Genomic DNA, 26,679 nt, shown 5'->3' with positions numbered 1-26,679 from the left:
ACATATATATGCGTTCGACACGCGGTTATTCTCCTACTTTTCTTCCTTTCTCCTTTTTTTCTCTCCAAATGAATACCTGCGATCATTCATTATTCACAATGCAAAAATGTAAAGTATATTTTCAAAATACACGTGTGTGAGTGTATGTATGTATGTGTTGCATTGGTCAATACATGTTATTTTGTTCTGATTAATATGTATATATAACTATACACGGTTCGCTTCTAATTAGTAGAAATAATGCGATATTAAAGAATGTGTACACCAGACGGAATCGATGATTTCTTCTTTTTTTTTATTACAATCTCAATGGAAAAGATACAAATATCGCTGTCACTCATTGTCACTGCATCAACATTGTTACTTTTGCGTTTGTTCGTTCGTTTCGACAAAACGGTGTGATCGGTTTCGACAAATGGTGTATTTTGAACTTATTCTCATTTTAGTTGTCTTTTTATGTTATTTTTCAAAAACTTTTAACTCATATTAGTGCATATTAAGTAATAACAAAGAGTTTATAAATTTATATAAGTAAGAATTTATATGTTTTAAGTTTGTTGTTGCAATGAAAATCGCGACATCGTCTCGATGCACACATCTCACTACTATGTATGGTTCGAGAGCGAGTCAAATGTGCGGCTATTTTTTTTGCAAGCAAATATAAAAATGCATAACTTTTTTGGATTTAGTGTTATCTTGGCGTTTTCAAAAAACAAAAAATCGAAGCAGTACTAAAATAAAGATTAGTTCTCGATAAACCGACGAAAAACGATTCTTCTTACTCGAAACAAAACATCTTTTTGGTGTGTCTAGAAATGCATTTAGTAACAAACGATCCTTCGTTTCTCGATATGCCTACAAAATATTTTCTAATAAAACTCTGACAATAATTGTAAATTAATCGTCCAACTATAATTTCTATATAGTTAAATATTAATTTTTTACGATTTTTAACCTTCGACTTCAAAGTAGCAAACATATGATAATCGGAAGATATATTATACTAATGCAATTAGATTTCGTAAATTACATAATTCAGGAGATTCTAATAAAACAAATCTTAATTATTGTAGTCAATCTACGGAAAATAAGATGTTTACGTCGCTCTCTATGTGGTTTGATCAAATGTGTAGAAAACACATTCGATCTCATTCTATTATAAAAAGTAATGCAAATATATGAGAGAACAATAAAAGAGCAAAGATTTTTTTCTCTCTTAGAGTATATACTGCATAATTGCCATATATTTAAATTTTTTTAACTATACCGAGAAATATCTAACAGAGAAGAGTTACGCCCGTCCATAACTCTCTGTGTAATCAAAAAATTATATGGTAATAATTTCAATGCAATATACAAGTCGTCGTGTGTTGTATGTGTATTAATGAGGAGTAATGCAAATCAACTCTAGTTACAAATACATATAATACGTTTAAGTCAATCTTATCGCGAGTGCAACGAGATCACTCGCTATGCAGCAGCTTTTCTCACGAGGTCGCGTTTTACACGTCGAAAATAAAAACGCTATAATTGCGACAAATTTGTACATAACCATGCGTTCGAATGATTCCACATGTACACAATCGTAATTTTTTAGCGGTACAGCTTTTCGTTATTCCGCGGAAATGCGCCTTTCGCGTTAATGAGTCAAAATGCTCATTTCACGCAGAAGAAAAGAAAAGAAAAATTAAGATAAAGAGACACTATCATAGCAGTCCATATATACATATATTTTGAATATATGTATTCAAAATTGCACTGTGTAACATATAGCTGGGCGATCTCAACGAGACAAACTCAACGAATGTTTTTTTTTTTCTTTTGGTTTTCCTTCCGATGTTCTATATGACACGATCTGTATGATACCAGCTTTATCACGTTGTGACATGCCAGCAATTATTTTTCTCATAATTTTATCAATATGACAAGTCATATTTCATAATACATCACGTGATCATTGCGTGGTAAACGCTATAACTTCATTTGGCACGAGTGCAACTTGAAGTTAGTAGGAATACGCAAATTATATAGAATTTTTGTACATATTCCTCTACGTAAGATGTTATCTTACTTGTAACGCGCTCTTATGCATTGGAAATGTTTGCAAATGCGCTGAAGCGAACGAAATATTTAGAACTTCTCTCTCTCTCTTTCTTTCTTTCTTCCTCTCTCCTTCTCTCTCCTTACATATAATATACATATATATTTATGTGTTCGGTCTCCTCTCACCGAATTAAATAAATAGAATAAATCGCAGAATATTGTACGCAAATCCGAAATTGATTGCTCTGATTATCGTTACAAATTCGAATAAAGGTTAATAACTGCATACTGTTCGATTTTTTTTGAAAAAAATTACTTTTCATTACGCATTAACTCGCATTACAGCAAAACCTAAATTTAATTTTAAAAGTAATTTTGTGTTCATTATTTTCAACGTCGTTTCAAATATTCATGTCGAATTAAATATATCTATAGCACATAAATGTCTCACAACAGCAGACAAGCTAGATCTCTTTAGTACGTAGATATTACGTTACAGACTCGTCCTTTTCTCAGTGCATCAATTCCGGTAAGTTTTTCTTTTTTCTTTTGTTTAATTGCTGCCGGCCCAGTAACTGGGACTGTATCCGGGTTTCGCCTGAGCTTTGTTCTGCGAACTCGTGTTGGACCTCTGACCCGTGCTGTTGGCTCCGTCTTGATGAAGAGGCTGATGCAACTGATGAGGCATAGTCGGGATAAACAGATGCGGCGTACCGTAACTGCCGGGCAAGCCGGCGTTCTGGCCACCCGTCAGACCAAACGGCGGCGGTGTAGCCGAGTGGAAAGTCTGTTTTTCGTAAGACTACAATAGTGGAAGTACAATTGAGAACGGTAGCGCGCAACTTTACGTAGATTTTTTTTCTACGGACGGCCGTTCACTTGCCTCGCGACATTACTTACGTTCACTTTGCCGAGAGCCACGTGACTCTTGGCATACATCGTGGCGCTGATATCTGTCGCGGAAGAACCGGCGGTATTAGTATTGCCGGTGGAAGTGCCGGTTTTGCCGGCCTGAGTAGCGGTGTAGCTGCTACTAGCGCCTTTATATTCTGCGGACGGACCAGCGGAGGCTAGAGCGTCATAGCTAGCTCCAGCGCCGTAACCAGATCCATAACTACCCGGTTTAGCACTATACGCACCGCTGTTCGTGCCTGCATTACCGGCCGTTGCGATTTGCTACAATGTAAACAAATACGTAAATACAAATAAGTATTCGTTCGTTTGTTTATTCAACCTCTGCCTCTTGAGGTCTACTTTTAAGCTTACCGGATAAATGGCAGGAGTCCCGTATTGGAAACCACCAGGCATGATTCCACCGCCGTAAGTAAAATACGCGTAACCAGGCGGAAGTGTGGGGTTCATTATCGGTTGCTGATGTTGCGTAGCGGTCTGCAAATAATTCGCGATATGCATAATTTTCTTCCACGCATCTCCGGCATTCTCATTTTCATCTCTGTCGCGTAAAAACTTACTTGTTGCGACATTGTAGAAGGTACTGGGGACGCATTGCTGTCATTCCTAGCGAACCTGGCGTCGCTAATACTAGTATAGGCTCCTTGCACTCCTTGCACTCCTTGAACACCTTGCACACCAGATAGAGCATCGCCTCGACCACCACCGAGACTCGTTGCGGGACCGGTTGTCTGATAGCCCAGGGCCGCATCATAGTAACCAGTAGTTGGCTGCACGTTAGTCAGGAAGGCCAAACACAAAACTACATGCATACACTGTGTACTCCAAATACAAGAAGGCTAACTAATATCTAATTTCTACGCGTACCGGGCTGGGACAAATAACATGCGAAATTGGTTGGTTGTATCTATATCTCTTGCTACGCTTGCCATATCAAATTATTAACGTGTATTCGGCTGAAACTTTCACAATTCGCCGATGTATATAGTTCGTGCTATAGAAATATCTGTGTATATGCGCGATATATACAATATAATATTTACTACCACCGTTACCAGGCTTCTCGATACTTGTATAGTCCAAGATGTTCAAGTAAAGCGGTATAAAGTGTAACATAATTATCTCCGATCACTTTTATACATATTACCGTATACGCACACGTGAATTTAATATGCATATTTTCACAGTTTTCGACACGTAACATCATTCGCATATAGCCTACAGATAAAAATTAAATCAAAATAAAGACGAAAGAGCAAACACACACGCACGCATATGCACACACACACGCACAGGGTGCCCTATTTTAAATGCAGCAGACAATTATTTTGAAAAATATAAAAGATACGGAAAAACATTTTAGATAAAAATCGTTTGGTTTCAAGAGGAACATAAAACGATATCATTTACAGATAGCGCCTCTTTCGAGATATTCACTAATCATCACTTTTTTCAAATGGACACTCCCATTTTTTATTGCATCATCTTTTTCTACTAATTAATTTAGACAACTTTTGTCTGAATCATTTTTTTATTTGCTTAATATTTTTTGAGATATTTAAGGAAAACTTGATACGTTTTTCAATATTTAGTTTACGATATCTCGGTAACTACTATTCGTAAAAAAAAGTGGTACTAGACTTTTTTTATTCTATTCGATTTCCAGAATATATCGTTAGTGCCTTAACTTTTGTTAACTTGATGATCTTTGGAAATTTCAAAATTACCAACGAAAATTAGGGCACTATTGTAACAGCATATTCAACGAAAGTTGGGACACTATTGTAACAGTATATTCTGGAGATCAGAATAAAAAAGTCTAGTATCACTTTTTCTTCCAATGAATAGTTATCGAGTCGTAAGCTAAATATTTACTAAGTTTTCCTTAAATATGTCAAAAAATATTAGGCAAATAAAAAATGTTTCAAATAAAAGTTGTTTAAATTAATCGGTAGAAAAAGACGACACAATAAAAAATGGCGGTTTTCACTTAAGAAAAAAGATGATCAGTGAATGTCTCAAAAGTGGTACCATCTGTAAACAAAATTATATCTGTCAAAATGATTGCTGTCTTATGCCCCCTTTCAAACTGTCCAAATTGTCTAAAATGTTTTTCCATATTTTTTATATTTTCCAAGATATTTGTCTGCGGCATTTAAAATGGGACACCCTCTGTGTATGTATGTAAGTACATATATAGTGCCTACCAAAAGTTCCGGGCTTAAATAATTTTTGAATAGTTTGAAATTTAGGATTGAAATTTATAGGGATACAATGGGATCACAAAATCTATTATTTAACCACAAAAACACCCACCTTTAGACCCCCGGGGGACGGGGGGAGCCAAAAAATCTTAAATGGCATGTGGGGTCGAGTGAGAGCTCGTTCGAAAGGGCTTTCCGAGACGAAAACAACGCGAGGTCGCCGAGATCTCTACGATTTTTTTTCACAGAGGTATGATCATTTGAAAATTTCCATTGAGATTTTGCGATAGCGAGGACCTACGGCGACAACAGAAGATAAGGCTTCACGCGGGCATGCGCGTTCCTGAAAGAGAGAGAGAAAGAGAGAGAGAGAGAGAGAGAGGAAGGGAGAGGGAGAGAGAGAGAGAGAGAGAGAGAGAGGAAGGGAGAGGGAGAGAGAGAGACAGAGTGTGTGTGTGGGACGCGGGGTCCTTATCTTTGTTGACACACATGCGCGAGCTCGCGTGAAGCCTTATCTTTCTTTTGTTGTCGCCGTGAACCCTTGCAATCGCAAAATCTCAATATAAATGTTCAAATGATCATAACTCTGCGAAAAAAAATCGTAGAGACCTCGGCAACTCCGCGTTGTTTTCGTCTCGGAAAGTCCTTACTCAATCCCACATGCCATTTAAGATTCTTTGGCTCCCCCTCCCCCCGTTCTCCGGGAGTATGAAGGTGGGTGTTTTTGTGGTTAAATAATAGACTTCGTGATCCTATTGTATCCCTGTCAATTTCAATCCTACATTTCAAAGCATTCAAAAATTATTTAGGTGGCCCGGACCTTTTGGTAGGCACTGTATACATTTACACATATATATACAGTGTTAGAAAACTCTGGAAACGGTCAAATATCTCGAAAACGAAACGTTTCTGAGAAAAATGTTTCTAACCAAAGTTGTAGGGTTTTAAAAGTTCTATTGAATGATCATATCTGTTTGACCTTGAGTGGAAGGGTCAAGGCGAGGTCAAGGCCAACATAATTTTTTTTAAATGGAACCCCATTTTTTATTACACAGTGTTAAAGATGATAGCGAGACGTTTCCAAAACACTACTTAATAACCTATTTTTGTTGAAAATTATTGAGTTATGAGTTTTAGAATTTACGGTGCCGCCAGCATTAGTATTATCCAGGATGTACCGCGTGGAGATTGCATGGTCGGACTTTACACCCCTGTGTGTGTGTGTGTGTGTCAGCAGAAATAAAGACCCCGCGGTTCGTCACTCCCACAGTATTTAATGGCTCCAAACCCTCTCTGCTGTGTGTGTGTGTGCGCGCGCGCGCGTGCGTGTGTATGTAGACGAGTTTTTACTGAATTAAGTACTCAAATTATCTTCCGTCTGCTGCTTGACAATGACCTAATCGTAGATGAAATTCATTTAAAACGTTTCGTTTCATTTCTGGTGAGAGAAGATTTACTTGGTGCAGTATGCGTTTCCTAAGGTCTGCCAAGTTAGCAGGCTTCGTTGCGTACACATTGTTTTTAACATACCCTCATAAAAAGTAGTCCAATGGAGAAAAGATCTGGTGATCTAGAGCCATTCTATTTCTCCACGTCTTCCTATCCATCGATTTGGGAAAGTATCAGTTAAAAATTGACGCACTACTACTGCATGGTGTGGCGGTGCACCATCTTATTGAAACCAAATATTTTGTATATTTCCGTCAAACAAATTGTCAATAGCAGGAACTATTTCATTTCGCAATAAACCTAGATAAGTGTTCGCATTTAAATTTCTTTCGATAAAGAAGGGCCCGATAATACCACGTTCGCAAAAACCCGTCCCCACAGTTTCAGTTTTTGGGGATATTGTGTGTGGAGATCACGCATCCAGTTAGGGTTCTCGTCACTCCAATAGCGGCAATTCTGACGATTTACCGTTCCATTTAATTCAAAAGAAGCTTCATCGGAAAAAGTGATATTATCAAGAAAAGTGTTATCATTATCGTATCGACACATCATTTCATCGCAAAACTCATTTCTTCTATCGAAATCACATTCCGCTAGTTTTTCTGAGTAAATTTTATTTTGAAAGAATGCCATTTTTCTTTTATTATAATTTTATGAATGGAAAATGTACTAACTTCAGTCGCCTGTGCTACCTTCCTTATCAAAGAATAAGGATGAGCTCCTACAAATGATTTGTAAGTCTAATGACAATTTACAAATAATTTCTTACAATGTGTACGCAACGAAACCTGCTAACTTGGCAGACCTTAGGAAACGCATACTGCACCAAGTAAATCTTATTTCACCAGAAATGAGACGAAACGTTTTAAATGAATTTCATCTACTATTAGGTCATCTATGATTAGGTCAAGCAGCAGACGGAAAATAATTTGAATACTTAATTCAGTAAAAACTCGTCTGCATACACACGCACAGGCGCGCGCGCGCATACAAACACACACAGTAGAGAGTTTGGAGTCATTAAATACTGTGGGAGTGACGAACCGCGGGGTCCTTCTCTCTGCTTATACACGCTCGCACGCATGCACACACACGGGTATAAAGTCCGACCATGCAACCTCCACGCGGTACATCCTGGATAATATTGGGTTGGCAAATAAGTTAGTTCGGTTTTTTAGAGTAGAATAAAACATAATTTTTTGATCAATTTTACAAGATAAATTTTAATCAATTATATATTGGCCATCTTTACCGATGACATCTAGCCATCTTTCCACCAATTTCATTATGCCGCGCTCGTAAAACATCTGGAGCTTATCGGCGAAAAACCAGTCCAAATGGTTTTTAACGGCCTCTTCATCTTTGAAAGTTTTCCCGTTCATAGAGTTCTGCAGCGGAATAAATGATAATCGGAAGGGGCAAGATCCGGTAAATACGGAGGATGAGGCGGAACATCCCAGCCAAGTTGAAGCAATTTGTTCCGAGTGGTCAATGACGTATGAGGTCTGGCGTTGTCGTGGTGGAAGACGACACCCTTGCGATTTGCCAATTCTAGACGTTTTGTGCGGATTGTTTGATTCAATTTCGTCAATTGCGAACAGTATACAGTTGAATCAATCGTTTTGCTTGGCGGTTCGCCAACAGTTCGTAATAGATGACACTCTTGAAATCCCACCATACAAAGAGCATTATTTTCTTCGGATGCAATCCCGCCTTCGAAGTTGTTTGCGGTGGGGCTCGCTGCTATGCCCTCATGATCTTTTACGCGTTACATTATCGTAGACGACCCATTTTTCGTCACCCGTCATCATTCGTTTAAAAAATGGATTGTTTTCTTGGCATTTCCGTAGCGAATCGCAGATGGATATGCGTGTGGTCAAGTTAACCTCGGTTAATTGATGCGGCACCCAAACATTAAGCCGAGAAACATATCCCAGCTGACGCAAATGCTTTTCTACGCTTGTGTGGAATATATTCAATGTCGTAACAATCTCTCGTACCGATTGAGATGGATTTACTTCGATTATAGCCTTAATGTCACTTGAATTAATTTCGGTCGGGCGACCGGAGCGGGGCACATCATTAACGTCGAAATCTCCAGAACGGAAATTGGCACACCACTTTTGGCATACGCCAAGGTTCTGTTAAGGCATCATCTCCATACACACGGTATATTTTTTTATGAGCATCTGCAGTTCGTTTGCCTTTTTTAAAATAATAGAGCAAAATGTGACGATAATGCACGTTATTTATTTTCATGTTCATAGCTACGCAGCACACACAATACTGATGTTAGCCAAACCAAACACAGCACAACATAAACAGTGAAACATAACCTTTTAAATGTATATTCGATTTGCACGATAGCGTTGAGAAAAGAAAAGCGAATCCGCATGAAACTTATACTGAAACAAAAACCGAACGAACTTATTTGCCAACCCAATATTGGCAATAAGGGCAAAAGCACAGGCTTTTGCATAACACATAATACATAACCAATTAGTTTTCTTCATTTCCCTCTTCAGGACAGAAATGAAGAACTCTGATTGGTTGATTCTCTTATGTGTTGTGTATTATGCATTATGCAGAAGTCTGTGCTGTGGCTCTAAGGGCAAGAGCACAGTTTCAGTCCTCAGGACATTTCTGTCCTGAGGAGGGAAATGAAGAAAACTAATTGGTTTATTCTCTTATGCGTTATGTATTATGCGTTATGCAAAAGCCTGTGCTCTTGCCCTGACCCTTTGCACTTCTATGTCGAGCGTGACTCGACATCAGTTTTTATCTCAGGAGCTCCTTTGTCCAGTCTCACTCGACATTTTTTCAAGTCTAAACCAATAGATGTCGCGCACACATTATCGACCATGACATATAATCTTAATCGAGAAATGATTTTGTTGATGCTTACTCGTGATTCTCGTGTTCCAAATATGAAATTCGGAAGGGTTGGAGCAAGTGATAAGCACGATCGGAGTGCAAAGGGTTAATGCTGGCGACCGTAAATTCTAAAGCTCATAACTCAGACAATTTTCCATAAAAATAGGTCATCAAGTAGTGTTTTGGAAACGTCTCGCTGTCATCTTTAACACTGTGTGATAAAAAATGGGGTTCCATTTAAAAAAAATCATGTTGGCCTTGACCTCGCCTTGATCCCTCCACTCAAGGTCAAACCGATATTATCATTCAATAGAACTTTTAAAACCCTACTACTTTGGTTGGAAATATTTTTCTCTTCTTTCTGGAAATATATTTCGTTTTCAAGATATTTGACCGTTTCCAGACTTTTCTAACACCCTGTATATACACACAGGGTGACTCAAAGCAACTCACTGTCCTTGAAATTATATGTTCTTGAACAAGTTTTAAGATAATTTTTCTTCTTACAAAATGTTATCCGAAGCTTAATTTTTAAGTTATAAAGGTAAGTAGTTTGCTTATGCTTATGGATCGGATACAGGAGATAGACAAAAACGTAAATCATTAGTTAAACGCAGGTGCTTACGTTGAACGTTTAATGCGATGAACTTATTGATGAACACATTTTTATAATTTCTATTAATGATTGTATTGAGTTTCGCGAGAGGAATCTGCGAAGCTAACATACGTTTGTTTTCTTCATAAACGCGATGATTGCAGCAAAATGTAATAGTTAACAGCAATGTTGTCCGGCATAAACGGATTAATGTGATCGCCAAGCAGCAAGAATTAATGTAATTGTAATAACGAATGAGGTATTTTAAATTGTTATATTAAATTAATTATATAGTTATATAAAATTTTATTATTAAAATAAATTAAATAAATATAAATAAAAATGAAGTATTTTAACGTTCGAGGATAAAATACTTGATTACGCGAGCATTTACAAACTAGAAATTTTGAAAATACAAGCGAGAAAAACGGAAAATAAAAACGAGTTAATCATCACAATATCACGCTTTGTAAAGCATAAGATAGTCTTATTTTTAAGAAAACCGACGAATACATATTTCTTCGTAAAGATTATTTATTTTAAGTATAACTTTTTCGACTTGTTAGTGTGCATTCATTCCCATAATACCAAAGAGTTTTATTTTCAATTCGATCTTAAGTTGTAGACTTTCCTTCCTCCTCGTGGCGAGTAACGGAAGTTATAAAAATGATGCGTGAAGTTATAAAAATGTTATTACGTGCATTGATAAGCTCAACGCATTAGGCGCTCGATGTAAGCGCCTAAGGCATCTCATGGTGTCGTTCCTGTTTATCTACTGTACCCGATCCGTAATAAGCAAACTACTTACCTTTATAACTCAAAAATTAAGTTTCAAATAACATTTTGCGACAAGAAAAATCGTCTTAGAATTCTTTCAAGAACATGTCATTTCAAATACAGCAAATTGTTTTGAATCACCCTGTATATACATATATATCGAAGGTCGGAACATTTTTTTTAACTTCATGGAACGAAGTCTCAAAAACAAGTTTCATCTACAGTAACACTTTCTCCGTCTTTACTGTAAGATATATCTTTTATAATTCGATAATGTTAAAGAAATCCGATTTGTCTTTACCAATGTATTTGTTTCACACGATACATCTTGCTACGAACAAGTACGAGTTTATCATCATGAAGGCATCCATAGGAAAAGATCGAAAGAATTTTGAAAAAAATATTGGACTTATGAGCAGCTACCAAGCAATAAACGTTTACCTCGGCATTCTCTGTACCAGATAACAATAACATAAAATAAGAGGGAGCGCGCCTCGACGCAGGTACACCCAGATATTACAAGCGATTCATAAGTCACACATCTGAATCGCCGGTGATAAAAGAATGATCACGATAACAATGATGATAAATCATTTACATATCATTCATCAGACAATTTATCTTTGGTGCACGTTACTTCGAGAAAGCGGTACCCATGGAAAAATATGTTCGCATTTGAGCGAACGGATAAATTAATCGAGCAGTAACTGACCATGTGCGGTATTCTTTGTTGCACGAGTTGCAGTTCCTCGTAACTGTACATTGGCTGTTGGAAAGCATAAGGTACACCTTGGCCCATAATGTATTGATGACTAAGCATAGGTGTCATACTTCCAGCAGCACCACCACCCGTCATATTACCGGTACCGCTGCTGCCCGTCACTACTCCGCTCGATGTGCTTTTTGGCACAGCTGAAATTAACAATATGTTAATTATACGCATGCACATACATACGCATGTACGTACCAATCGTACCGAGTAATCTTCGCTTACCGTTCGAATTAGTTACTTTAGTCTGCGAACTGTTAACCGAGGCGGAACTAAGTCCCAACGTGGGAGCGGTAGTTGTCGCGAGAGAACTATTAGACGTCGTCGCGTTGCTGTCATATTGAGAATCTTTAGTCGCGGTGTTGTTCATTTTGTGATTGTGAGTTGCCGCTTGTGGTTGGCTGGTGTAACTCGCGTAGGGACTTGCATATACCTATTAAGTTTATTCGTTTACACGTATAAACTTAAGGATCAAGTTACAATATGTGTATGCATGTACGATACAATGGCAAAATAAAGATACTTACAGATTGTGCAGCACTCTGGTAACTACCCGAGCTCTGTGTTATCGGCGATGTAAACGTTGTGACCGAAGACTGATAAGCTTGTGGCTGATAAGCTTGATATCCTGCGTTGCTGTTCGACACCGTATTAGTAGCTACAGATTGCGCTTGATATTGCGATGTTGTAGTCGGAACGTACCCGCTCGTAGACTGATAAACCTAACAAAGGGATAAAAAAGGAATGAAGTTTCGATATGAATTATCAGTTATTTAATGATTTATAATACATCACGTGATAAATATGGTTGTTACCTGACTACTAGTAGTGGGTTGGTTATAACCGGAAGTCACAGATAAGGACGCAGAAGGAGAAGCTTGACTGAAAGTCGATGCGTTGGATTGCGGAAACGATGTTGACGAATTGTAACTTGCTTGCGAGACCGTCGCCGTCGCAGAATAGCTATTTGTATTAGCAGATGCTGACGCGGTCTGGAAGGTGGATTGAGAAGATTGACTATTTGTCGAGTATGCGTTGTACGTACTCGGCGTGCCACTCGATGGCTGGAAAGACGATTTCTGCGACTGGTACGTCGTCGTGGGTCCGTACGTTGGTGCATTTCCAGGCGAAACTTGCGATGTGAAGTCTTGTTTAGTTATGTCCAGGTTTTGACCGCTAGTATTTCCACGTGCAGTGAAACTTTGCGAACTAATCGAATGCTCGCTTGACACCGGCAAATTATCGGTACCTGATAACTGAAAATTTTACATATAATTGTACTTCGCAACTTATAAATTATTATAAATGTGTAAATTTTAAAAAAGTAAAATTTTCCAAGAAACAGATGAAAGTTAACAAAATTCAAGTTGCTAGTTAACGTATAAAAAGTCTATTGCAAAAGAAAAATAGAATAGAGGAAGAGAAAGAAAGAGAAGTATGAATAATGCTAAATATAAATCAAATGATAACAATGAAAAATGAAAAGCTCAGCTTGGGATTGTTAATATAATACACATTACAGGATAATAAAAAAAAAATCTATTCTTGTCAACAAGCTACGTCATTTATGCAAAAAATATTTATAAATAATATTTATAATATTTATAAATAATATAAACAATTTTCTGTATTTTTGATATTTTTTGACTTTGCAGCAATGGTTAATTGAAAAGAATCCCAGGCAAGGACTAATATGTCCTACGTATTAAATCATATAAGTTTATACTTTCTTTGTTCATAACAGAATCGTTACGTACGACGAATAGCAACTTATTTCTACTAAATCGTATCTATTTCTTGGTTTTTTCAGAGCCAAATGAAGATTATTTACCATCTGAGAACTAGCGTTGTAAGGTGTCGTGGAAGTCTGCGTCGTTTCGATGTCGAGCGAATTACTAGTGTTGGCAGTGTTCACAGTATTCGGGCCGGAAGTCATATCCACACCGGAAATTGTACTATTCGCGGAATTGTACTTCTCGTTAGCGGAGCTATCGAGAGAGCTAGAATCGCTACCAAATTCGAGTGCACCAAATTGTACATCTAGGAAACCGATTCCACTGTTCACCGCATCACCTGGCATTTCCACTGCACTCGATGGTATCTTGGATGGTGGAGGAACTCTAGGGCGTTGCTTCGTTTGTCTTTGAGGCTGAAATTCATGCACGCATATAAGTCAGATAAGCATCGATGCAGATACTAAAGGAGAAAAAATTTAGTACACACTAGTGGAAGTATTTCAAAGAAAAATATTACTGTACCTGACTTGATATAGTTGACGTAAACGACGTTTGTCCAGCCGCTTTTAAATTCTCGCTTGACTGTTGACTAAGTTGCGTCAAATATTGAGTTTGTGCTGCTGTTAATACACCACTACTGATAGCACTAGGTTGCTGTGACAGTTGCATCGTCGGCAAGTTTAATACAGGTTGTAACTGCTGCTGCTGTTGTTGTTGAGGTTGCTGCTGTATTAAAGTCTGCTGTTGCATCGTCGACATGTCGGACAATTTTGGCAAGTCCTATAAATTTTGTGGAAAAGAAAATTAATATATAGATGCATATTAATATATATAAACATGTGTACACGCGATAATTTCCTAGTCTTATAAAATCTTACTTCTTGCTGCAGAAGTGATAAATTAACATTTTGACTTGATTGCGCTGATGGAATTTCCTGTGGCTTTGATTCGTCTAAGGCGGGAGAAGGCTCCAAAATAGATGTGCTTGGAGTAAAGACTTTAGTGTCAGCTAAAGAACCTGTATACTCTTCATTGTCCCAATCTTCTGTTGAATCCAGATTGTTCCAAGCATCTATTATTAAGTCAATATATGTCCAATCATATTTAATTTCCTTTTTATACTTTCATTTATAAGTACAAAACGCACAATATCACTTTATTTAGAAAAATAATGATCCATTTATAATTTAGTCATAATCTTACAAAAAAAAAAAAAACTGTCTATTTAGAGAAATTAGAATCTACCCATTTTTGGTTCTTGAATACTTTGTTGCTGCTCTTCACTCCCTGTCCAGGTATCAATGGGACGATTAAAACTATGAGTAACGGAAGTAGACGATGGATCGTTACGGTTTGCGAACGTTCGCGGTCCAAGACCTCTGCCGCCACCACGACCTCCACGACCTGATCTTCCAGGTCCTCCTCTTCCTCTTCTGCTATAGCTGCCATCGCGAATACCGTCCTCCATGTTTCTTTCATTTTCTTTGTTTTCACGCCCACGCCCTATAGAAATATCATTCCGTAAAAATTGAATATAATTTAATAATATATAAACTACATAAATATAACTTTGTAAAAATTATAGATTTATCGATAGAATAATGAAGAGAATAAGAGATTTGTAATGCATAATCTCATGACAAATTAAATGACGAAGACAAAAAACAAAAAGAAAGGTTAATAGACATGCATATTCATTTCTATTTCAGAATGACAACGATGTAATTAAAAAATTTAAGAAGAAATTAAACTAACATCCACGGTTATCATGGTTAGCACGGCCTCGCATGCGTGGTGGACCACCACTACGTTGATTGCGTCGTTCCTCCCAATCGCCACTCTCATCTTGTCCACCTGTTTGATCCGCACTTTGTTTGGATCCACTTGGTTGACGCAACTTCTTCTTTTTGACTTCCCATTCTGCCTTCACTCTATCTTCCAGGAGATCATTCACAGCGCGATCTAAATCTCCATCATTGTCATGCAAAGCCATGACCACTTCATCCTCCGATCGTCGGGTCATGTCCATGACTTGCTTGACACATTCTTTTAGAGAATCTTCACCTCCTGCCATTCTGGTGTCGATGATTTGTGCGTGCCGGATTTGAACAGTGTTTTGCTATATGAAACAATTAAAAAGTTCCTTAAAAATGTTACAACATTCTATATATTAACTTTACTTTTTACTTAAGTTTGTTATTTTGGTTATATTATTGTTACAAACAAGAAAATAATCTTTAATAAATATACAATCACACATATCAAGGTTTCTAATACTTGAATTTCTCACAAAAAATGTTATTATGATAAATCATAGGTTGATAAACTTGACAATAATAAGTAACACAATATAAGAACAATTATATACTAACCTGAGCTTTATCATGTTTAGTTGAATCTGATGATTTAATCTGATGATGGTCTGATTTTCCATGTTGTTGTGACTTGTTTTTGTTGGTACCTCTTCCAGAGGACATCAATGATTTATTATTTGTGCTCATTGCCAATAAAATCTCACACCTAAGCGTTCGCAGTATCACACTATGTACACTTTCTATTTACAGTCTGAAACATAGAATGTACATACATATATATATGTATATCTATAAGTTATATATACATATGTTGTATACACATATATATATATACATATATTGTATACATATGTAATATATACATTTACATATATATGTCATTACATATAGTAGTTATTTAATTTCCGCAATTATATAAATCGCAAATATTTATATTAAAAGTATCACAATAAAAAATATAAAGACAAACATATCTAAATAACCAAAAATATTGAAGCATAAAATAATTACTATAACTCCATTTTCATTTTAATATATTAATATTACTATATATTAGATAAATTAGTATATATTGCAAAATATTTCAAATATAACATGAATGATTTACTAAATAAAAATCAGATGATTAGAACTATATTAAAGATAGAGTTAAACTGTGATTGTATATCTATTTTTGAGTAAAATTTAACTATATCCAACTATATCCAACAAAATATGTGAATATATTATAGTTTTATATCTTAATTTTCCTCCTTTATATGTTTTTAAGCACTTATGATATGAAAATATTATAGAAGTTTATATATTGTTTGCATATATTTTGTAATCCAAAGAATTTTCTTTTTATGAAAATTATATATTGTAATTTCCTATGTATTTTATATATATTTAATTTATTTCTGAATTCATAAAACAATACAATATAAATATTGCTCTCCAATATTTTTATTTCTAATAGTGATATTAAGTAAAAAATTTTTGGAGAAACTTAAACAACTGTTTAATAAGATTTAGTAAAATATTGTTCATAATAATGATTAACATCTTACCATGTGCGAAGCAATTATCAAATAAGAATTATATATAAAAGATATTTTTGACCGAACAAATTAATTTTACGTTTACAAAGTACATATGAAAACGAGACAAGGTTAGGATGATCTAATAGCGATAAACTATAGGATAAAATCAGGCGGGATAAGGAAAGTTAAAGGAAATATGCACGTTTATCACACGACGATCTTCCACGAGGAAAATGATATATTCGTGTAGTGTTCTATGATGCGCGTAACAATGCACGCCGAAGGTCCTCCAAAATATCTTGAAGGATCCTTTGCGAACAATCGCGTGGCCCTTGAAGTACAATCCGAACCCGAAAAAAACGCGTGGAACGTGCCTCCTGGGGTATATTTAGACGAAAACTTCGCTTCGAGTAAACTATGAAATTTCACCGAAAAAAATGTTAGAAACGGAAAAAATTTTCAGTTTCGGGAATCCAATGATGGAAAAAAAGGAGCACTGTCGGGCGCGTCGTCGAGTACTACCTGTACACGTCGTCACATACGTCGTTTGTACGCAAGAACGAACAGAGACGAAATGAGGAAAAGTTGTCGGTTCGCGGGACGACACACTATGTGAACTTCCGGTACCGATTGTAACTTTCTCACAGTAAGGATATTTTTCAGCAGGCCATGTGCACGGCGGACGCCATTTCTGCTTGTGCGAGAGGAAGGCTTGTCAACCATGAGCGCGGTGGTGCATCGACGGGGATCGGCAGAGATGGAATGGCCGAGAAAGAAAATTCTTTGCGTATACCTCACGGCTATTGTAGGCGACGCACGCCTGTTCCGTTAGACGTGTCGGGAAGCAGAAACGAGCAGAACTCACGGCACCTCGGCACTTGGGGCCGTGGCGCGCGAAAAACTACGAGAAAAACAACGGATTCACTTCGTACCTGGTTAGTGCGCTCAAAACGCAGCTCAGTCACGTGACCGCGACGACCCCCTTCCTGATGCACCCACGAACGCAGCCAGCACCACCTCTTTCGCTCTTTATCGGGCTCTATACGGCTAGCTACTAATGGCTCTGCGGACAGACGTGGCGGCGCTTACCACGCAGAGAAATGCGACGCGACAGCCAATTGACGCTCTCGTCGCTCTTTCCCGCGAGAATGAGTAACCGATTGGTTGCCACTGCAGCACCGCATCTTGTACGGTCGCGGACATAAAGGCCTACCTACAATGGCTGCAATAATAAGGTTCTAAGCGTAAGCAGTAAAGCCAGCGGCACACGGTGCTTGTTTTCGTGCTGGATTGCTTGCTGGATGAAAATGCTGCGTTTTGATTGGTACATTTTCGAAGATGGATGGAAATGCACCAATCAGAACGCAGTATTTTCATCCAGCAAGCAATCCAGCACGAAAACAAGCACCGTGTGCCGCTGGCTTAAGAAATATACCAACCACAATCGATTATTAGTGTATGTCTACACCTTGCTTTAAAGGCTCGTCTACATTAGCTGTAAGAGTAAGGATGTAAAGTTACAAGACACGAAATGAAATATTTTCATTCGCTGACAGCTTACGTTACAGCCTTACAACCTTATGGCTCCTGCACACAGGACGCGGAAACGCTTGCCGCGCGAAAAGAAACGACGCGGTAAAGAGAATTGGTTTTTCCGGCATTCACACAGCACGCGTTATAGCTTATATGCGCATGCGTAGATATAGTGTCATTATAACCTCTATTATAATAAACATACATTTGCAAAAATTGTTATACGAGTAATAGAAGTTGTATAATAAAAGTTATGAATGAAGCAAGATGTCGAATATTACTTTTATGTTTATTATATATAAGACATCGAAAAAGAAAAGAAATGATAACTAAGCGAAAATATTGGGTACACCCGATATTCAAACTGAAGCAACAGCAAGGAGACTGGCACAATTTAGTCCGCGAAATGATTTTACAAGATGATGATACATATTTTACTTATATGAGGATGACACCTAGTATGTTTGAATATTTATTATCAAAAGTTGGACCTACGATAACAAAAATGGAAACACATTGGAGAAAACCTATCTCACCAGCTGCACGATTGTCAATGACTATACGGTAAGTAGATTTATAATAACTTTATTTAATCTAAATATTATTGTCTCTTGTATTTATATTAAATAATAGATAGAAATGTTCTTATTCTTATATAACATATAATAAATTAATTTTGTTATTTTTAGTTATTTGGCAAGTGGAGATGGATTTCATAGTATTTTACTTAGCTATAGAATTGGAAGAAGTACTACGACGTGTATTATAAGAGAAACTTGCGAGGCTATATGGAGTTGTCTACATAAAGAAGAATTATTTACGCCAACAACAAATGGGTGGCAAGAAATAGCTCATGAATTTGAGAATAAATGGAACTTTCCAAATTGTATTGGTGCTTTGGATGGGAAGCACGTATCTATAATTGTAAGATTATATTAAAATATATACGTAAAAATTTTAATTACATATCTCATAAATATTAATAAATATTATTTCCATAGTGTCCTAAGAAAGCAGGGAGCACTTATTATAATTATAAAGGGTTCCACAGCATAGTGTTATTGGCGTTAGTGAGTGCAACGTACAAATTTTTAATTGTGGACATTGGCGCTCAAGGAAGGCATAGTGACGGAGGAATTTTTAAAAATTCAGCTATGGGACAACGATTTTATAACAATAATATGTATTTGCCTGATCCTTCTGCTATTAGTAACAGACATAATGTTCCATATGTTATTGTAGCTGACGAGGCATTTCAGTTGAATTCATTTACAATGCGACCATACCCATCGAAAAATTTAACAAAACAACGCATATTTAACTATAGATTAAGTAGAGCTCGACGAGTTGTTGAGAATGCATTTGGAATATTAGTTACTCGATGGCGTATTTATCAGAAACCTTTAAACACCAGTCTTGTAACAAGTGATGCAATAATAAAAGCAACAGTCTGCTTGCATAATTTATTAATGAGTACTTCAAATTACTGTGGAGGAAATTATGCTGATCAATTATTAGCAAATGGCCAAATAATTGAAGCAGAATGGAGGCAAAAATACGTCAATAGTGATAATTACAGGAATAAAAGTTTTGGTAATAATAACTACACTAGATAAGCTGGTGAAATTCGGACAATTTTTACAGAGTATTTTATGAACGAGGAAAAAATCCCTTGGCAAGAAGATATTATGTAGGCAAGAGATTGTTATCATATTGTAAGTTTGTGTATTAATTAAAAAATAAAGATTATACATTTATATACATATATGTTCGTATTTTATTAAGACTAGTAACCACAATCTACATAAAATGTAACTTCTAAAATAAAAATTATCCTGATTTACAAGAATATTATTTTATATGTCAGACAAATCTTAATTTTGTATTAAGTATGTAATATCGTGTATTTGTGTGTGTAATGCATAATATATTGCACAACATAACTGTCATTTAGTGACATTTAACAATTATACATATACACACAAACAAATATTAAAAAGAAAACAATAAAACATAACTATATATAGAATATTGAAATAAAACATCGAATATTAAAATAAAATAGAATACTGAAATCAAACATATTACATATCTTCCTCTGCGATAAGTTTTAATATTATATTTTTAATACGTTTTGAGTTATCTGCACTCATCCCTCGCAGACATGCTTCAATATATTTTGTGAAACATTCAATTTCATCAGGTTTTGTATGAGGTTTATCTGCTGGTCTCATTCGTACTAATTCCATCAAAATAGCTTCTTCAGAAAGAGAACTTGTATCATTTTTTTAACTATCTTTGTTTTTTCTGTAAAATAAATATTGTTTTTTTTGTATTACATGCAATAAAGAAAATATTTCTTATATATCAACAAAAACGTTTTGCAGATAAAAATGAATGAAGCAAAATACCCAGAACAAATCTTGTTTTGTACCGTAACAGAACGTTTTACAACACGCAAAATAATTACATTTAATAATTTATATATACGTACTGGTGCCTTTTGTTCTACACATTGATTCTTCAAAAGCTTTGTTTTTTATATCACAGCTATCTGAATCTGATGTGTATGGAGGTGTGAAAGCTGTGTAAAAAAATCAAAATAGAATTTTAAATAAAATATGCAGAGAATAAAAAAAATAACTAATCGTTGTTTAGTTACTTACAGTAATTCTTCTTCGGATACATTAATTGTGGTTTTAATGAAGTTCTATTCTGTAATAATGATTTGTGCGAAATGTTATCTTCTTTTTCTGTACTGGTACTTGGTCCAGAAATAAGTGAAATAATGGATTCATCTGATTCTTTTTTTGCTGAAGCTAAAGGTACAGTTGGATCTATATTTTCAATGTTACTTTTTGTCCTAAAATACAGTTTCCAATTAAATTAAAATTAACTAATATTATTTCGTTATATATGATGATATATTGTCATTATTATTATTATAATTAATATAATCATTAAATTGAAATATTCCAATGATTTATTATGTATTATATGTTATTTTATATAGTATCAATAGTTCCATATTTTATATATGTATCTATATATACATCTATATATTGTAGTTTATCAAAATCACACTATAAATACCTTCTATAATTTATTGTTGGTGTCAGAAAACATAAACTTTCATAAAATGACCAAGTACTCTTCTTTTTTACAGCTGCACTACCACTTGGGATATAAGCACATTCTAAAGCATGCTCTTTTACGAAACGGTCCCTTATATTCTTCCACTTTATCTGGCTTGTACCAGCAGTTGTACCTACATAGATATACATATATATTTTTAGAAATATATACTCTTCAATTTTTACATATTAATATATGTTGAATAAACATATGCATATATATTCATTCTTACCTAAACAATTATCTATTTCAGCCCATAATACTTTTATATCTGATGGACCTCTGAACTTATAAGGCAGGGACGAGTTCCATAAAGGTTCTCTTTCGAATACTTCAGTAATTAATTTTTCGATATAATCATTTTTGCTCTTTGTGTTGATATCACTATTGTTACTGTTATAAATAGGGCAATCATGTTCCTCTGTAATATCTATTATATTATTGCAATCCCTGCACCACTGAAAATAAAAATTAAGTTATACATACGCAACAAAATTACATATAATAATTACCTTTACAATAAATATAATAATTAACCTATACCTGTTTCACATAACCTTATAAAAAACATCAATCATAAAATCAGTTCTTTCATCATATACTGTACTATAATTATGAATATTCATTAATATATAAATATTTTTTTTTTACTTACAACTTCAATATTATCCATTTCATTCTCCATAATTAGATTTTCTTTTCCAGAGTTATAAAATATTCGTTGGCGGAACATACGTTGACTTACGTTACTTCTATAGAAATATCTTACATCTCTATGGTTACTTTACGATATGTAAAAGATACACTACAAATAGCTATACCGCGTGGGAAAAGTTAAATCAACTTTAACTTTTTTCGCGCGGCGGAAGATATATATACACTCTTTCCGCAAAAGTAAGAGATTGATTGGCTACCTGCTGACTTCCGCCGCGCGGCAAGCGTTTCCGCGTCCTGTGTGCAGGAGCCAATAAGCCGTAAGTGTTAAGTGACGTCATTTCCGTCTCTAAGACATTCCGCGCAGTATTTAAAGCTAAGACTCCATGCATGCGGTGAGCTGTGGCAAATGCTGCGATGACCAATCAGGAGGGAGGCGCAAGTCCGGTTGCGGCAAGCTCCGGCATGCGTCTGTCTCCTGATTGGTCACCGCAGCCGTTTGCCGGAGCTCACCGCATGCATGGAGTCTTAGCTTAAGCTTTAGCCGTTAGATCTAAGCGAATTGCGCAAAACTCAATTCCTACGGCCTAGAGCATAGAGCTTAAAGCCGACATATAATTTTCAGCCAATCAGCGAAGAGGATGTTTTGTCGTGTCAAAAAGAATACACCGTCGATCGTGGATATAACCTCGCTCGCCGATATAACCTCCGATTTTGTATTCCATATATTTGTAAAAGATGCACATTCCACGAACACAACACCATTGTTAGCAGGAGAGCTTGATGTAAATCCATCTTGGTTATGTAGAAAGTAAAGAAACTGCGTGTTTACAAACGCATTATCACCAACCACCAAGTCCGAATAACCCTTCTCTCATTGGCTGATATACGTCACGTTTTACCTTACGTTTTATATTGTGGATTACCGTCTTTAAAGGTTCGTCTACATTAGTTGTAAGAGTAAGCTGTAAGGCTGTAACGTAAGCTGTCAGCGAATGAAAATATTTCATTTCGTGTTTTACAACTTTACAGCCTTACTCTTACAGCTAATGTAGACGAACCTTAAGGTTTATTTAAAGGCTCGTCTACATTAGCTATAAGAGTAAGGCTGTAAGGTTGCAAGACACGAAATGAAATATTTTCATTCGCTGACAGCTTACGTTACAGCCTTACAGCCTTACTCTTACAGCTATTGTAGACGAGCCTTAACAGTTTTCAGCTTAAGGCCATTGCACGTACAAAAATTTTAGTCGTAACCGTAAGTCCGTAAGCAAATTGACCAATCACAATTCGTATATTTCGAGATGCTGGATTGTGATTGGTCAATTTGCTTACGGTCTTACGGTTACGACTAAAATTTTTTTACGTGCAATGGCCTTTACAGCTTAGAGCTTACGGCTTAGAGATAAAATATTTTCTTAAGGAAGGTTGTAGACATACACTTATGGCTGCGTTCCGTTTCACGCATCGAGTGCATCGATCGCAACCAATGCGTTGCGCGCATTGATATCGTTCCGTTTTCGTTAATGCGTCTATGCGCTTTTGGAAACGGAACGACTTTTGATGCGTTTGATGTGAAAGGAAAAAAGGATGCTACTATGGTCACAATGGACATCGAAACATTGACAACAATAGCCTTATTTTCATTAGTGAATGATGACAACAGAATTAGCAGCAGTAGTAGCAGTAGTAGTAGTGAGTCTATATTTTATCAAGAAATCTTGATCTGTAGAAAAATATTCACACACATGCATTAATTTAAAAATACAATTGCATTGTTTATAAAACTTTAAAATTTCAATTTTATCTTTCGATGCTCTTAACGCGATCTCTTTTTCGAGAAACATAGTGATCATTTCATTATCCGCTAAGGCCCAGTTCCACAACTTGTTTTAAACGGAGTTTAAAGCTAAACCGATGGTTAAAAGCAATATTATGGCCCAGTTCCACGTTAAACGGTTAAACCACAGTTAAACGGAGTTTAAAGCAAGTTGTGGAACTGGGCCTATATGCGCATATACTATTGCTTTTAACCATTGGTTTAGCTTTAAACTCCGTTTAAAGCAAATTGTGAAACTGGGCCTAATACGGCGAATTCAACTTTGTCGACTTTGTCCATTGTACGTATTTGTGATTATCTGTATGTTTAAAATCAAAAAATATCGGTACGTTAAATATATCAGTCATCATGTCATGTTGTCAGTATTTAAATAGGGTTATATAAAAGATTATAAATACTAATCTGCGCATACTCGCATCAACTGCTTCTAGTCCGAGCTGTAGTAGTGATGCGCATTTAAGGTGCCTTTATATGGGAGCGTCGAGCGTCGAGCGTCAAAGCGTCCAACCAATCAAAGTTCCTTGTTTTTATCCCTGAAATAAGAAATGAAAAACTGATTGGTTGGACGCTTTGACGCTCGACGCTCGACGCTCCCATGTAAAGGCACCTTTAATGCGATAGAGGTGGGGGGATTCTAGGGAATTCTATACGCCACCAATGCACGCATTAGCTGAAACGGAACGGTTCTGTGTTGCGATTCTGTAACTCGTTAACTCCAATAACGAGTTACAGAATCGCGGTACTGGGGCTATATTCCGTATTCGCGTACCGATAGTTATCGGTGTCGTTAGCAGTATTGCGCAGCTTTTTTGTTATATGAAAAACTTGCGCAATGTCGCTAACGACACTGACAACTGTCGATATGCAGGTACGGAATACAGCCCCTGGATGCAGTTAATGCGCTCGATGCGTGAAACGGAATGGACCCTATAAGAATAATCGATTATGGTTGGTCCATTTCTTACTGCTTACGCTTACAACCTTATTCTTGCAGCCATTGTAGATGGGCCTTAATAATGTATGCCCATTTTTTTGCAACTTTTGGAACGCATCCCGACTCGAGAAGAATGAGGGTATCCGCCTGCGGAGCACAGTGACTCGAAAGGAGAGAAATGAAATATATGCGGTGGAACATATTATAATAATACAGACTCAGATGAAATGAATACCCCGGCATTAAATGGAAATGAGGGAACACAGAACAGACAAGAATCATCCGATGTAAGTCTTATACTCCGGGGGACATCCAAAAAAGGTAGAGATAAATAAACATGTTTATGTTTTTAAAACAATATGAACTTAATGAAGAGAATTAAGCTGCATTACGATAGTTACGATTCTGTTATACATTTATGTGATTTATTGTTTCAGCCATCTTCTATATCAGAAGCAATGACTGCGTTCAGAAAACACAACGATTACACAACAGTTGAGTAATTCGTCAACGTTATTGGTCTGAATGTAAGGATCTAACAGTAAGGGCCAATAGTTACTAAGCGCTCAGTGAGCGTTTTGTTTTCTGAACGCAACCAATGATATTAGATATCAGAAGCAACTGTTATAGCGAATTTTGAATTTTTGGGGCATACAGACATGGACATGAAAGAGGAAGAAGCAGATAGAGAGGATGAAATTTATGATGCAAATACGGATACTAAACCAAATAAAGTAACGTTTACTATCATCTTGCGTTTTAATGATATTGTTCACGCTATTTATTAACATAATTTCTTATTTTAGACATAAATAATTCTTATTTTCAGACATAAATAATAAATCACATATAAATATTAGGTATACAAATGAATAATCCAAATTATTTTAAGCAGTTATGAAATCAATTTTAAATTGAATAGATTTTCTTGCTCTTTTGTGATTATGCAATGTTGACATACAGCTATTAAAAAGAATATATAGTTTGGCGAAAGGCCCAACATAACCTTCAAAAGTATTCAGTTCAGTACAGTCGAAAATGGCAACAGATAAGGTGCATATCCGATACTGCATTCTTTACGAATTCCAACAAGGAAAGTCGATTCACGCTGCAAGAGCGTGCGAATCGATTTGTTCTTTTCTCGGCGAAGGTGTTGTATTGTACGATGTGTGCGCATTTTGGTTTAAGCGGTTTAAAAGTGGTAATTTCAGTCTAATCGACAAACAACGCCCTGGAGGCCCTTCGAAGTGCGATAATGATGATTTGGAACAACTGTTCGCTGAGAATTCGGCACAAACACAAAAAGAGCTTGCAGAATAGTTCGGAGTAACATAGCAAACGATTTCCAAACGCCTACATGAGATGAGAAAGATCCAGAAAGAAGGAAAATGGGTTCCGCATGAACTCACTGAAACTAACAAAAATCAACGAGTGGCAGCGTGTCTTTCTCTTCTCAATAAGCAGCGTCGAAAGTCTTTCTTGTGGAAAATCGTTACAGGCGATAAGAAATGGATACTCTATGATAATCTGAAACGCAGAAAGTCATGGGTAAATCTCAGCGAATCATCAAAATCAGTCGCAAAATCCGATCGCTTCGGAAAGAAGGTTCTGCATTTAGTGGGATATCAAGGGTGTGCTTTATTATGAGTTGGAACCGGGTGAAACAGTTACTGCGGACTGCTACCAACGTCAATTAATCTGTTTGAGTCAATAATTGGAACGAAAACGTTCGTATACTGGCAAAGGAGAACATCCAGTGAAATTGTTGCATGACATCGCTAGGTCACACATTGCTTCCAATACAAAAGACACCATAATGAGTCTTGGCTGGGACGTCTTGCAGCACCCGGCGTATTCACCAGACATTGCTCCATTCGATTATCACTT

General features: G+C 36.3%; 3 protein-coding genes and 1 long non-coding RNA gene across 6 annotated transcripts; 2 read left to right on the top strand and 2 right to left on the bottom strand.

The window, feature by feature from the left end:
- Positions 1 to 85: 85 nt before the first annotated feature.
- On the bottom strand, positions 86 to 17,812 carry lig (ubiquitin-associated protein-like lingerer). 3 transcript variants are annotated; one of them, XM_011150759.3, is made up of 15 exons: positions 17,629 to 17,812; positions 15,732 to 15,924; positions 15,115 to 15,478; positions 14,605 to 14,862; positions 14,238 to 14,431; positions 13,882 to 14,139; positions 13,455 to 13,772; positions 12,439 to 12,879; positions 12,151 to 12,345; positions 11,849 to 12,056; positions 11,567 to 11,766; positions 3,516 to 3,725; positions 3,310 to 3,432; positions 2,944 to 3,219; positions 86 to 2,845 (listed from the first exon to the last, which is right to left on the bottom strand). In XM_011150759.3, the coding sequence occupies exons 2-15, from the start codon at positions 15,858 to 15,860 to the stop codon at positions 2,597 to 2,599; spliced, it is 3,423 nt and encodes a 1,140-aa protein (XP_011149061.1). In that variant the 5' UTR covers positions 15,861 to 15,924; positions 17,629 to 17,812; the 3' UTR covers positions 86 to 2,596. The 3 variants fall into 3 exon arrangements, with proteins under 3 accessions (XP_011149061.1, XP_011149062.1, XP_025159503.1); XM_011150760.3 differs by having other exon boundaries at positions 17,490 to 17,639; XM_025303718.1 differs by having other exon boundaries at positions 3,516 to 3,686; positions 17,490 to 17,639.
- Positions 17,813 to 18,214: 402 nt separating this feature from the next.
- Positions 18,215 to 19,964, top strand: LOC112589650 (uncharacterized). The gene is made up of 3 exons (XM_025303724.1): positions 18,215 to 18,793; positions 18,919 to 19,153; positions 19,231 to 19,964. Exons 1-3 carry the CDS (start codon positions 18,483 to 18,485, stop codon positions 19,843 to 19,845), a joined length of 1,161 nt encoding a protein of 386 aa, XP_025159509.1. The 5' UTR covers positions 18,215 to 18,482; the 3' UTR covers positions 19,846 to 19,964.
- A 316-nt stretch (positions 19,965 to 20,280) lies between these two features.
- On the bottom strand, positions 20,281 to 22,337 carry LOC112589647 (uncharacterized). Its single transcript, XM_025303722.1, has 6 exons — positions 22,020 to 22,337; positions 21,597 to 21,822; positions 21,323 to 21,497; positions 20,896 to 21,092; positions 20,724 to 20,813; positions 20,281 to 20,536 (listed from the first exon to the last, which is right to left on the bottom strand). The coding sequence occupies exons 1-6, from the start codon at positions 22,095 to 22,097 to the stop codon at positions 20,478 to 20,480; spliced, it is 825 nt and encodes a 274-aa protein (XP_025159507.1). The 5' UTR covers positions 22,098 to 22,337; the 3' UTR covers positions 20,281 to 20,477.
- A 2,597-nt stretch (positions 22,338 to 24,934) lies between these two features.
- LOC112589648 (uncharacterized) lies at positions 24,935 to 25,637 on the top strand. The gene is made up of 3 exons (XR_003113683.1): positions 24,935 to 25,113; positions 25,230 to 25,526; positions 25,622 to 25,637. It is a non-coding gene; the product is annotated as an uncharacterized LOC112589648 (long non-coding RNA).
- Positions 25,638 to 26,679: the final 1,042 nt, after the last annotated feature.

This window comes from Harpegnathos saltator, unplaced genomic scaffold, assembly GCF_003227715.2.
Source record: "Harpegnathos saltator strain DR-91 unplaced genomic scaffold, Hsal_v8.6 scaffold564, whole genome shotgun sequence".
Classification (NCBI taxonomy): Eukaryota; Metazoa; Arthropoda; class Insecta; order Hymenoptera; family Formicidae; genus Harpegnathos; species Harpegnathos saltator.
Note: the sequence above shows the minus strand (reverse complement) of the source record. Positions and strands in the feature narration are given on the sequence as shown.

Bases quoted from the DNA above. Each gene is read 5' to 3' on its own strand.
- lig (XM_011150759.3), bottom strand. From the start codon at position 15,860: ATGAGCACAAATAATAAATCATTGATGTCCTCTGGAAGAGGTACCAAC. The intron at 11,767-11,848 runs GTAAGCGAAGAT...TGTTAATTTCAG, and splicing joins TAAAGTAACTAATTCGAACG to CTGTGCCAAAAAGCACATCG. The intron at 2,846-2,943 runs GTAAGTAATGTC...CCACTATTGTAG, and splicing joins TGGCTCTCGGCAAAGTGAAC to TCTTACGAAAAACAGACTTT.
- LOC112589650 (XM_025303724.1), top strand. From the start codon at position 18,483: ATGAATGAAGCAAGATGTCGAATATTACTTTTATGTTTATTATATATA. The intron at 18,794-18,918 runs GTAAGTAGATTT...TGTTATTTTTAG, and splicing joins CGATTGTCAATGACTATACG to TTATTTGGCAAGTGGAGATG. The intron at 19,154-19,230 runs GTAAGATTATAT...TTATTTCCATAG, and splicing joins GGAAGCACGTATCTATAATT to TGTCCTAAGAAAGCAGGGAG.
- LOC112589647 (XM_025303722.1), bottom strand. From the start codon at position 22,097: ATGTTCCGCCAACGAATATTTTATAACTCTGGAAAAGAAAATCTAATT. The intron at 21,823-22,019 runs GTAAGTAAAAAA...TTTTATTTTCAG, and splicing joins AAATGGATAATATTGAAGTT to TGGTGCAGGGATTGCAATAA. The intron at 21,498-21,596 runs GTAAGAATGAAT...ATATCTATGTAG, and splicing joins TGAAATAGATAATTGTTTAG to GTACAACTGCTGGTACAAGC.